This window comes from Corvus kubaryi, unplaced genomic scaffold, assembly GCF_017639235.1.
Source record: "Corvus kubaryi isolate FWS band 111438036 unplaced genomic scaffold, C.kubaryi_AGA036_p1.0 37395, whole genome shotgun sequence".
Lineage (NCBI taxonomy): Eukaryota > Metazoa > Chordata > Aves > Passeriformes > Corvidae > Corvus > Corvus kubaryi.
The window spans coordinates 2,898,506-2,911,510 of NW_024581134.1; the positions used below are offsets into that span (position 1 = coordinate 2,898,506).

At 46.2% G+C, this 13,005-nt stretch overlaps 1 protein-coding gene and 1 long non-coding RNA gene across 9 annotated transcripts in view; one reads left to right on the plus strand and one right to left on the minus strand.

Annotated features, from left to right (window-relative positions):
- Positions 1 to 1,120, plus strand: part of IL13RA2 (interleukin 13 receptor subunit alpha 2) — a 21,758-nt gene extending 20,638 nt beyond the window's left edge. The window contains exon 9 of the mRNA XM_042039852.1: positions 768 to 1,120. Coding sequence (XP_041895786.1) covers positions 768 to 810 — 43 coding nt within the window. The 3' untranslated portion in view covers positions 811 to 1,120. The remainder of the gene's footprint in view (positions 1 to 767) is intronic.
- Positions 1 to 12,999, minus strand: part of LOC121670084 — a 22,888-nt gene extending 9,889 nt beyond the window's left edge. For 2 of the 8 annotated variants that reach the window (XR_006018036.1, XR_006018030.1), the window contains exons 1-6: positions 10,578 to 12,999; positions 9,965 to 10,448; positions 9,231 to 9,857; positions 8,935 to 9,079; positions 7,626 to 7,858; positions 3,758 to 7,507 (exon numbers count right to left, since the gene is read on the minus strand). This is a non-coding gene — a long non-coding RNA (uncharacterized LOC121670084). Of the gene's footprint in view, positions 1 to 3,757; positions 7,508 to 7,625; positions 7,859 to 8,934; positions 9,080 to 9,230; positions 9,884 to 9,964; positions 10,449 to 10,577 lie in introns of all 8 variants that reach the window. The other 6 variants (XR_006018032.1, XR_006018035.1, XR_006018031.1 and 3 more) reach the window with 6 other exon arrangements.
- Positions 13,000 to 13,005: the final 6 nt, after the last annotated feature.

The following is a 13,005-nucleotide window of genomic DNA, read 5'->3' on the forward strand; positions in this document are numbered from 1 at the left end:
AATAGTTTATTTTCAGTAAGCAGCCTTCCTGAGTGTGTCTGTTTCTGATATGAAATGCCCCTACAGCAACCCATAAACTCGCTGCAGAGACTCAAATACAGCTCATAAGAGCTCAGACTGTTTCTGTTAAATGCAGCAGTTACTTGCATGCACAGCAGCATAAATAAAGCTATTATCATGTCCCAAACCACTCAAGAGCAGAGATTTGTCCTAGCTGTGTTAAAGCAGTGCCATTTTAATGGGCTAAATCCTCATTCTCTTGGCACTCTCGTCCCAGCTGTTTACATTCATGTCAGTGATGGCACGAGGGGAAAGCAGATGCAGTGGATGAATTTGTCTGTTTTTACTGATAATTTCTTCGGGTCACTTGGAGAGAACTGATCCCCCAGCACTGATAACTTATCTTTTCCTGATGGCCAAAAAGCATGAGCAAGCAGGAAGCTTTTCTAATAAGCCTTTTAAGGCATCACTCATGAGGGAGACCTGGCTCTAGAAACACCTTTTTGTGGTCCTCAGAAACGAACTGACACCTGTTTGGCAGTCGAATGCACGGAGTCCCAGACACACACTCCTTCATCTTTGCTTTGCATCCATCTTCCAAATGTTTTGGTTTGTGAAATTCGAACAAAGCGTAGATGCTAGTGATAAATCTGTGGGAAGCAAATGCTTCCTGCATTGCCACTGGGATGTGGCAGTGTGTGACAGGGATGCTGGAGCATGTCCTCAGCTCTCTCAGTGTTGGGAATAACAGTCTGTGTCCATTTCAGACCCCCGGCAGGAAAGCCATTGCACGCGTCTGTGGGATGCTAACTCTGCCAGTGCCTGCTGCACCGCTTGTGTTTGGTGGGTTGCTCATGGAACACCATCCCAAGGACAGCAGAGGAGCCCTGAGCTCTCTGCAGCCCAGATGGGTCTTCCCTGCCTGCTGCCATTGGTGAAGCCAGCTGTTGCAACTCCACTCCTTAACAGCCCCAGGAAAACTGGAGGGGTTTAAAGTGACTGCAGGAAAACTGGAAGAGATCTAAACTGACTCAGAAGAAAGGTGCTTCTGATAACAGGACAAAGGAGAAAAAAGGGGCAGTGGAAACTGCCATGAATAAAGATAACACGTTGTTCTGTGGGTTTGTTTGGTTTTTTTCTTTTGTGAGGACTAGAAATCTGTCAGCAGGACACACACTGAAGGGCAGCAGCTCACACCCAATGCTACATGCATGCAAACACCTGCATCCAGCCCCTGGACCCCACCTTGCTCTCACCAGGTCTTCCCTGTCCCCAAACACTCAGCCTGCTGAAAGCATCTAAATGCTGAAAAAGGAGCTACCTGAGCTATTTCTTCCATTAGCTGATATGCCTTATCTGTTGAAAAGCTCAAATGGGGAGACCTTGAGAGAAACTTTTGCTATAAAGAAGCATGACCACAGCTACTGCAAAGGACAGAAGATTCAGAGGAGAAGCAAGGGTTACTCCAGCAAATGTGACATGGGAATTTCTCTAGGAAGTGGACATTGGCACCAGAATTCAATGAAGCACACCTGATGTTTCTCAACAACAGGTATTCAGAAGATTAAATTGCTGACCAATTTTTAGGAGGTATTCCCTATGGTGATGATAGAAAAAAAAATTTTAAAATCATCACTGGATGAGATACCCTTTCCTAAGCCCATTCTGGGTTTTTTTGAAGAACTAACCAAGGCAAACACAGAGGTTTAGTGTGGTTTCATTTCATCTGAACTACCCTGAAAACATATTTCATTGCAGGAGCAGTTATTCAAAGGGGGAATTTCTAATGAACAGTGGAAGCTCAGAGAGAAAATCAAGTTTGTGTCAATCAGCCAAGTAAAGAGCCGTACTAATCCAATCAGGAACAAAACATCACAGCAAGTGCTGTCTTACACATCCAACTGCAAAATTATTCAATCACTATCAGCTGCTTCCACTGCTAAATAGGCAACAGCCCAATGTAATTTGGGGAGCAACCAAAGGAGGAAAGAACCAGGAAAAAAATGGTCAGTGCACAAACTGAAGCAGAAAGGAAGTTTCATGGTTGTTGTAATTCTGCTGAGACAAGACCTCTGCCTCTACTGTCTCCTGGGGCTCCTGGCCAGCCACCATGGGATGGCTTTACTTGGAACAATTTGGATTTTCAGAACTGCCATCAGGCCTCTGATGTTCTGCCAGCCTCTTAAACTGTTAAAATGTCCACTAAAAACATGTGAGTGCATTGTGAATGTCCCCAGGGGGAAGAGTAGGGCAGGCAGCCAGGCCCAGCCTGTTGTCCTGGGTACATCTGGTGTGATCTCACCTACTTTACCAGGTGGGAATGCTGGGCACAGGCATTTGGATTGGGACAAATACAGCAGCAGCCCCAACATGCTGGATGGGTTTAAACTGGGCTAAAGCCTCTAGTCTATTTTTACCCCAAAAAGGTAAGAAGGGAGGAAGAATTAAAGTGCATGGGTGCAAGTAAGAGATAGCAAAGGAAAGGCTGTTGTACCTCCACAGCTAGAACTCATCCCAAAAAAGATCAGAGCTATTTCAGTAACCACAAAATATAAAAGTTAGGCTGAAGCCTGCCTAGAAACCTGCCTAGTAACAGAGTGATAAATTAAGTACATCTACTTATGGTATCTCTACGCTGCAGCTTTACAGGAGCATTTAGGTAAGGAAAGCTGGGCTTGGCCCCAGGGCAGGGCTCCCTGCTCCCCAAACTCAACCCTGAAGAGGGTCCTCACTGCAGCAGCAGCAAAACACCTCCCGCCTGCTTTCTCACAGCATCACAGCTGCAGCATTTGCAAAATTTAGCCCTAATAGATGTCCACTCGCCTTCCCAACATCCTGAACCTCACTAGAATTTCAGTAGTAGGCTTTTATCCCATGCTTATATAATTACATTAGTGTATTTCACACAGTAGTCTCATTACAGTGTTTTAGTTCATTTGCTGTAGTCCATAATTAATACTTTTAGTAAAGGACTTTTAAAATCCCTCCTTTGGCATGCTCTGCTCTTATTGTTCCCAGCTGATGTCTGGGTTCCACGTGTTTTTACCATCTAAGCTCCACATGTTTAGTGAGACATGTCTTTGTCTTAGCATACCCATGAGTTTAGAGTCTTCTTTCTGTCTTTGACTGATAAAGTCTTAGAGCCATTTGCTGAAGAATAAACCCAACTTTTCCTACACAGCTTTTCTGTCTCTAGAGAACGTCAATACTTGTCACACATACCAAAGCATGATCCTGTGCATGCTGCAGGGAAACGCAAAATCCATTTAGTCTGTCATATTCTAACTGCTTTTGGGAAGTAGCAAATCAGGGAAGATGAATGCCAAGGTCTCTGAACTCAAAAATCACCCTTCTTCTCTCACTGAGGTATATTTTTAAGCTGCCAGCAAGAGAATAATTTGAAAATCAGTTTACATTCCGTTTCCTCACATCCATCCTCACATTTTTAAATTTTTCTGTCTGGCCTCTCAGTACAAGTGTTTCAACCCCCATAACTTGCCAATGGCTGCAAGACATAAAGGAAGGCTGGCATCTTGCACAGGAACATAGGAATTTCCACCTGAACATGAGGAGGAACTTCTCTGTTCCCTCTGTGAGGGAGACAAAGCACTGGAACAGGCTGCCTGGAGAGGTTGTGGAGTCTCCTCTGGAGATATTCAAAAGCTGTCTGGACACGATCCTAACTAAAGCACGCTTGGGGATCCTGCTGGAGATGGGGTTGAACAAGATGAGCTCCAGTGTTCCCTTCCAGACTTACCCATTCTGTGATCTCCCAGGAACTCTTTACTCCTCTTGCACTTGAGGAAATGGAAAGGTGGATGTTGTATCTCACCGGCTGAGGCATCCGTGCTGAAATTTTCCCTCTTGTACGGGAGCCGGAAATTCCATGGCCACTGGGTGTCAGCATCTGTGCTTGGATGAAAGGACGTGGAAAGCAGGTGCAGCATCGGTGCGGCCAGAATTTGGTATTTAGTGCGTGAAAATTAAATAGGGGGGGATAATGGCTCTGTCACCGTTAGAAAGAGTCCTGTTCTTTCTGTCCTGCTAAGCAGAGAGGTGTCACCCCTTTGCTCCATCATTCAGCTCAGGTGTGACTGAGGGGTAACATCGCCTTGTGCCTCATGGCATCGTCACCATGGCCCAGTGCTGCTACACTGCCCAGATCTGCATCTCCCAGGGTACATGCCAGCCAAAACCAGCCCTTGCTGCTGCCCTCCCCCATGCTCAAGGCACTGAGCACCCTCAGAAATGTCCCACCAGCCCAAACTGGAGGTTTGGCCCTGCCCTGCTGTGTGTCCCTGCCTCACTCTGGCACCAGCTCCTTCACCCCTGAGCCACCATGGATCTCAGCACCCATCCCTGAGCCACTGCAGCTCCAGGGAGTGCCTAGATCTTGGAAGGACAGCACAGCCCTTCTGGCTGCAGCTTCTAGATGTCAAGGCTTTGGGATGCAGTAGCTAATGATATAATCTAAAGAGCTTCACAGGCCATGGCAGGTTTGCAGCTCGCTGCCTTGTGTGGCATTTGTACATTTGAGAGCATTTTCAATCTCTTTATTTCTATGTAGGAGCTAAATTTTCTCAGGAGGGTCTCTGGTTTTCACAGCTTCAAGGCAAACAAATACAGCTGATGCATGTGCTTAACAGAACAATTTGAGGCAACATATTGTGGCTGAGCCGTCCGAACAGCTGAAATTGCTCTGCAAACTGTCTGTGTCAAGATACTCTTCCTAGAGTATGGAGAGATAAAACAACCAGCTGAAAAATGACAGACACCGCAAGGCTTAGCCCAAAATTAAGGATTCATGTCCTTGCCATCCTGGGCTGCTTGCCTCCTGTGTGGATCTGCATCCAGACACAACACAGGAGTGCTACATTCAGGAAATAAAATGCCATTTCAGCAAGTTTTACACCATTAAACACATTAAAAAAAAAAAAAAAAGGAAACTAATAACTAATTTAAAAATATTAAACATGGTTTTGATATTTGCTTTCTTGATGGGTCTGCCCAGGAGACAATCTCAGTGTTTAAGTGGGTCTCACTGCAGGGAGAGCTCAATGTGGGTGCTTCCTTAAGCTGGGAGGCTGGATGAGCACGGTGGCAGCGCTGCTGTGGTCCCCAGTGGTGCCTGCACTCATCTCTGACAGCAAGGACAGCCTGCACAGCACCTCTGGCTTCTCTGAGATGCCAAATGAGGTTGCCCTGCCTTGCCTTTGATGGAAGGTGGGAAACGTTCCTGCAGTTGCAGTGAGGGGATTTGAGCCATGATCATCAGTGATCATCCACAAACGATGTTTTTTGTTTCCTTGCCTGGGAAGCTGTGAATGGAGGTGACAAAGGCATGTCACACCTTTGGTGTGCTTGGATGTCCCACCTCACCAAAGCACCAGTGACTTGCAGGAGTTATTTTCATTTGGGGAAAAAAAGAAGTACTTAAAATCAGGGGTTTTTACAAACCAGGGAACACCTTCCTTTAATGTTGTCTAAATACCTTTGTGATTTAAAAACAAACAAAGGGTGGCAGAATACTCTTCACTGGAATTCATGCGGCAGTGGAGAAAACATGCATAGCAGACAAACATGCAGAGCCTGATCTTCCTAGGGATTAAAGCCTCTCTCCAAGGCTGCTCTTGGCCATGCCACCCTCCCCAGGCACTCTCCCTGCATGGCCATGGCACACAAGTAACAGCAAACAGATGCCCACAGTGTGTTAAACCACCCAGAGCAACAGCTCTCCTGCAGAAGACACCAACACCAGCAGCACACGCAGATGTGAAGCTGCTCTAAATTTTAACAAATGCAACCAGGCAGTGGCCTGACGTGAGGTGAGTGTAGCATAAAATGGCTACAGAAAATTTACACAGGAGAAGGAAACAGAGACAGCAGACACAGGATCCCATCCTGTCTCTAGGTATCCAAACATCCCAACAGGGTCTGACTGCAAAGCCAGGGCTGCCCAGGGAGCCTGAGTCATTGTGCCACCAAGAGGTCCCCACCTGAGGCATGAAGCCCAGAAGAGAATAGACCTTGCCTTTTATCTGATGATGTTCCAGCTCTTAACTGTTGAAATGGAAATATGTCCCAACCTTTGGGACTCTCAAATTGATCTTGGCTGGTAGCTCCCCAGAAGTTTGTGCCTGTGATGCCAATTCATTTAGAAACACTCACACTGAGAAAACAATAACCTTGTTGCCTGCCAGGTTCAGCAAAGTTCACTCTTAACAACGGAGAGCTTAAAAGACCAACAGCACAATTTACTTTATTGAAGCAAAAGCCTGAAGTTCCTGGCTACAGCAACAAAGAAAAGTGTTTTAAAAGTCAGGCAGTGCAAGCACAAAGCAGGGTCAGCCCTGAAAGCTTCTCACCAGTGTTTGTTCAACCACACCAGCTGAAGGCAGCCCAAAAGGGTATTACCTCAGTGTTGTGGCTCTCCTGAGCAGACTGAGACTATCTCCAGTAACACCAAATGTCCACGAAAATGCTGTTGTATAAACAAAACACACTGACGTGACTGCATGCAGCCAGGCCTGGGCTAGCCAAGCTGGCTGATTCTGGATGCTTCTGAGAATGCAAGTGAAATATTGCCTCACACAGTTTGGGGCTGGCTCAGGGCTGAGAACACGCAGCCTTCGCAATGCCTTGACTTCATCTTGTCCTGCGTGTGGGAGATGCACTGACTTGGCACGGCCTCACCTGCCTTCCTCCAAAATTGTGGCATTTTTCGTGGCTTTGCTACAACTTGGAAGGACCATAGCCCAAAAATAGCATTTCCTTCTCAGGATGTTTGTTCTTCCCACATTTTGGGACGTGTCCCTGGGGAGGTGCTGCTGTGCAGATGGCTGGCTTGGTGCCTGGGCTCTGCCAAACCAGAGGATGAGGACAAGTGGCCTGACTTGGGCCCTCCTGCTGTACCTAGGGGATAAATTCCTGTGTGAATACAAGAGCTGAGCCTTCACTAAGCATTTCAGTTGCTGTTACTGCTGCCTCACCTGGAAGTGCAGTCCCAGACTTGGAATGCCCCACTTGTTAGAAACCTGCTTCTAATTCTTACTTTATTTCTGCCCTTTCTGTATATCAGTGCCTTCCTCTAGCTTAAATAGCTCCTCTCTCTCCTTAGTCAGAACAAGAACTCCCCGATATCCTGGTGGAGAGCCTTTTTTGCCCATCTTTGGCTGCTAGGAGGAAAAAGCCAAGGTTTCTGCTCTTTTCTCATAAGGCCCTTGTGTCCTCACACCATGCCTATCACCAGGGCTGCTGCTCAGGCCCAACACAGAGTCCCACCTATTCTTTAAAGCAAAAGTATCAGCTACCTACAAACCAACAGGGAATCACATTTATTTACCCTTAAGGTAAGGGGTGAAGGTCTGGCAAAGGAAAACCACCACTGCTGACCATGGTTGGCTGCACCACCGGCTGTGTTGCAGTCAGTAACTCATCCCTGCACTTTGCTGAATGCTCTCACAGGACAGCCTGGTGCAGGATGCAGGCAGCTTTGTCTTCAGTACACCTAGAGAAGGTACAAGAGAGAACAAATGTTCACTTTAGGGTTATCCCACCCGTGCTCCAGCCTTGTGGCCGCGCTGCAAAAAGAAGAGGGGGTGAGTACTTAGCTGAGGGGGCCAGACCTTGCCACAGCTTCACTGGCGAGTCACTGCAACCTGTGGATCTTCTCTGGACACCTTCTGGGACATGAATTACTGGTGCCTGTAGGGAAGGAACCCCCAACACAGCTGAGATCTCTGCTGGGAATTTGCACTTCTCTGTTGCTTTGAGCAGTGTCATGATCTTTGGGAAGTGCGGGCTCCACAGGAGAGGCACTGAAGTCTTCCTCCCCAGAATGTCACAGAAAATGTTCTAGCTGTCAGTCAGAGAAAAGGACCCAGATTAAAATCTCCAGTGTCTTTGATGAGCATCTGTCACTGGCACCCACCTGTCCTTCTGCAGGAGGAGACACCAACATCAGCAGCACACACAGATGTGAAACCGCTCTCAGTTTTAACAAATGCAACCAGGCAGTGGACTAACAGGCACTAGTTTACAGATATTTTTTTTAGTGTATCAGAAATTTAAATCACTCAAAGTGCCACAATTAGATCCTATTAAAATTATACGTGGGATAATTTGGCTGTATTTTAATTAAACATTAATTTATCCAATTTATGCAATTCAAGCACAGGAAAATTCAGAACAGTGGATTTAACATGCCCCTGTGTGGTGCTGCATGATTCATTTTTCAAGTCACTTAAGTGTTGGTACCCACTAGAGTAACAAAGCAGCCACCATTGTCCTGGGAAATTGCTGGGGAAATTGTATTTATCTGCTGAGAGATCCTTTGGTTTTGGGGGAAGCAGAACATAAGACAACATTCATGAGAGATGTAATACAGAAGAAAGATTGTTCCAGAGTCTCAGTCTTCCACAATAATTTGTCACCCGTTGCCTGCTGTGAGCAGTCTGTATAATTCTATTGTTGTCACCACCCCAGAGCAGCCAGAGTTATTTGGCCTGTGCCACCACTAGACACTTAGCCACTTGCCAGGCCCCTCCACAGATCCTTGGAGCTGTGGCCCAGGAGGACGGGCTTGTGCAAGCTTTTCAGTGGTTGCAGTGCTCAGCAAAGGGTGGAGCGAATCCCACTGGGCAGTGCACTGGGACACGCTGTGCTGGGCCCTAAAACAAGCACCCTCTTGGAGGAACCATATGGGAGATCTGCCCAGAGCAGAAACCCTGCTGCTGCTGCACTGCCTCCACGTGTACCCACACACCCTCCTGCTGTCAGCAAAAGCTGGGATTTAGGACAGTCTTAAGCAAAATTTTTCAGTGGGTAGCTCATGCACTTGACTGTTCATTAAAGATGTTCTGGTGTGGTTCTTTAATCAGCAAGTGTGCCTCGTTGCATTGATTGTCTGTCTTGTATAGATCCAAAATCCCTCACCTGAAGCCTCCCCATCTCCATGTTGTTATGGGATTGCAGCATCCCTGCACAGCTGAGAGGGAAGGGCACATCACAGAGATGTTTTCGGACAGCTTCAGAGCACAGGTTTCAGTGTGTGAAAAACAAACAAGCAGAAGACCTGAGACTTAGAGAAAAATGAGGGAGAGACAGAACAGACAATAACAACTTCATAGCTAAAACTGAAAGAAACAAAAGCTTCTTTTTTGATACAGGCACCACCACAAACTACATTATGACTGGAACAACCCCCATCTCACAGTGACACCGGCACTTACATTTGATCTCCCTGTCACAGGTTTCCTCCCCGGCTTTTCAGATACTCCCATTTTATCAAGAGAAGACTAAAGTGTGATGACATCTCCTGTGGCTCTCTGGGGTCTCTGGGGTGTGTGTGTTCATGTGCACAGATGCGAGCACACATCTGTCTATCTCTGTCCTCCTGCTTCACCTGCACAAGGCTTGGTGGTCTTTGCGTGCCTTTTCCCAGGAAAAAGCTTCTGATGCCTTTTCCGCCCCTGAAATGGAGACAAAGCCAAGTGCAGTTCTTGGCATGTAGCTATCCTGATGATACTGTGACACAGAGAGGAAAGCCATCCAAGAGACATCTGCTCCTTTGTCACATGACGGGCTCTGCTTTTGGAATGCACAATTTGTCTGCCGCAGTATCAGACACCCTTCATGAGCTCAAAGTTAAACGATATTTCTGAAGGGCTGCTTGTGGTTTGCTTTTCTTCCTTAAAAGATGTTTCTTCCTTGGAATTTGGGTCTCCGTATCCAGGGCCCTCATGGCTCCAACACCTTGGATGCTGACTGGAAAGAGAACTGGACACACTCCACACCAGTGATGAAACTCTTCGCAGGGCTCTCCAGAAGAAAGGCTCTAAGGATTGGCACGAGTGTCTCTGTAGGGAAAACAGCAAGACCCACACTGCTCATGGTGATTATTCACACATCACCTAACATTTACATCTTGAAATTATCACTCAGATAAAAACTAATGCAGACTTACAGTTGTTCAGACAATAGAGAGCCGTGCTGAGGTGGGATGCCTTGAGACTCCTCAGCATTGGCTCTGAACCCTCTCGCCTCCCAAATGCTACAGCCTCTGGGTATCTGCTCTTATCTTCAGCAAGCACAGGGAGGAGCAGGCCTTCTCCTCAAAGCACAGTCTGTGAGGCTCACACAGGTCCCCAAAGCCACCATGGCTGATCTCACGGATGCTACACCCCAGACCTGGCTGTGTGGGGCAACATGAACAGATGCAGATGAGCCAGCTCAGGTCTGGAAACCAGACTGCCCAGCCATGAGGTTTTGTACACCATGGCCAGCCTTGCTTCTGGCCTCAGGCACGAAGACTGCAAGGCCCTACAGCTCAGGAAAACACCAGTTCCAACCTGGGCTGCCCTCAGGAGCAGATTCTCCAGTGCAAGTCAAAGGGGGTGGTCTGTTTGTTGCGTGTGTGCTGTCCCGTGAGCCCACTCACACAGCTCCATCTGGTTTGGGAAACAAAGCAGACAACATATCTCAGCCTCCAACCATTTCCAAGGAATTATCTTCATTTCTTCAGTCCAAATCAAAACAAAACATTACCAACAGACACTACTTGTAAGATAAAACTGTACCTGAGCTGAGATTTGAGGACTCACACAGAGCTTCCAGCAGGTGTTCCCGCAGGACAGCCCCAGGCAGGGCTTCTGGAGGCACCAGAATGGCTACATCTCAGGAGAAGCAAGGGAGCTGTGGGGACAACTTGACTTTGGTTAAGTTTCAGAGAACTAAATTGATTCTTCAAATTTATGTAGTTTAAAAATTGTAAATTTTAACAGTTATTCCTGGAGGGAGCAATTTGAAGAGGGAGAATAGTCTATCACTGCTTTCACATTTAACAAGTTTTGGGGTTGGGAGTGTTGGGACATCTGCTGACACTAATTCCTGTGATTCAGCAGCTGTGGGCCATACTTTAAGTATACATCCTTATCCTCTTTTGTTATTGATTTGGTTTTTTGATCAGGACATATTTTAACTGGGGACAGATGAAAGAAAGAGAGGGCATGTTCACTTATTTATTTTCTGTTAACCATAAAAAAAAAAAAAAAGAAGAATGATTAAACCAACAAACTTTCTTTAATAAATTAATAGCAGCATCACAAAACCCTGATGTGAATGACCCAAAGAAAGTTGGGTACATGACAGTATTTAACCATTCACAGAAGTGTTCTCCCCCACTGGCTGGGAGGAACGCAGGCGCTGTAAGGCAGTCCCCTTGGCTCTTCATCCAAACAAGAGATGGACATCAGAACAGGTCCAGCTGAGGTTGGCATATTTACAGTTCTGGCGCTGAATTTTTTTAAAAACACTTATAAAAATTCTGAAAATTCTCTGTTCAATTCTCGTTATTTACATCCAAATATAGCAGGTTCCCTTTTTGCCCATACAACAGAACTGGCAAGGGTGAGACATGAAGGCTCCTATGCAAAGACAATGCCTGTGTGCAAACTTACACTGAGCTCGAGGGTGCTGTGGAAAATGAGCTATTCACACGACTGACAGATGTGCTAGAAGCTACTGTAATTCAACTTATTGCTAAATGCTTTCAAAATCTGGTCAGTTCTTGTATATATATGTGTGTATATATAAGTACAAACTCACATGTGTATATACACACACATACGTGCTTGGAAGAGATGTGCTATAAATTCACCCAAAGGGGAAATAAAATTTTAAATGCACTGTTATTTTTCTGATTTTTCTGTACTGTTTGAGATAATAAAATCTGACTCAGGGTAAAGGGCAGTCACTGAAGGTGCAAGTTTTTGTTTCTGGCCAGTTGTTTCCCTATGGATTACCTGACCTTTTTGGAGAGGCAAGTGGGTTCCCAAGCATTCAAGCCCACGGTGGTATCTGCAGGCTGGCACACGGAGCAGCTCTGCTGCCTTCTGCAAGCAGTAAGCTGGACTCTGCACTGGGATATCTCATCTGCCTGCAGGTTAAAACTATGGATTTATCCCAGGAGGGGATGAGGGGGAAAAGAAGATAATCAACTTCAATGCATCATTCTGGGATCAACCCCTCAGCAGATACAACCCATATGTTGTGTTTTAGTAGTGGCCTCAGCAAGGTTGTTGCTGCACACAGCAGTGCAACAGCACAGCGTCACAACTGGCAGAATTTTCCAGTTCTTCTACAAGTTAATTTTAGTGGAATGAACAGAGCAAGCTTAGAGCACAAGCAATTCATGTAAATAAAATGCGATTTATCCATGCCTAGCGTAAGCTTCTCTGTTCTGACAATTATCTTAGCCAGAGGCTGTCAGTGATGCTAAATGCACCCATGTTAGATGGGCACTGCAGCATCTGTGTAGTAGTTAATGAAGATATAAAAATCTTATGGGTGATATCTGGTGTTAGACAATGCTCCACATAAGGAAATCCGTGTGAGAGGCACCACCCCAGAGGCACAGTGCCAGAAAGACAGTGCCCTGGAGGGTTTGCATACACAGGAATGCAGAGGAAAAATAATTCAAATTATACATGGTGTCTATTAAAAGCAGATTACTTAAACTGCATTCAATCCCAATGTGGATGCTTTCATTAAATATGTAAGTAGTGTTAATATGATATACTATAATTTACTTTGGGAGTAAAATGGAATCAATCAAATTCAAAAGTTACTCCAGATTAACATTCCGTGTAGACTAGCTCCAGGTCTGCTTCCTTCCTGCTCCTGGTCACCGTTTGCTTTAGAGCCATGACACCAGCAAATGATTCCAATCACGTGCCCTGTTCAGCCCTCCTGAGACAGGAAGAGGGACCCTGGCTTACACCTCTCTCCAACATTCCCCAGGGAGGCACATCCTGCCCCTCACAGCTTGACCCTGGCCAGCTCCACAAACAGAGAACCTTCTGCTTTAGGCCCAAAGCAGTGTCCTATCACCAGCAATGTGCTGAAAAAGAAAAGCAAGTGCCAAACCAGCTAATGAATAACTAGATGTGAGGAGAGAGAAGAGAGAGAGGAGAGAGAGGAGAGAGAGGAGAGAGAGGAGAGAGAGGA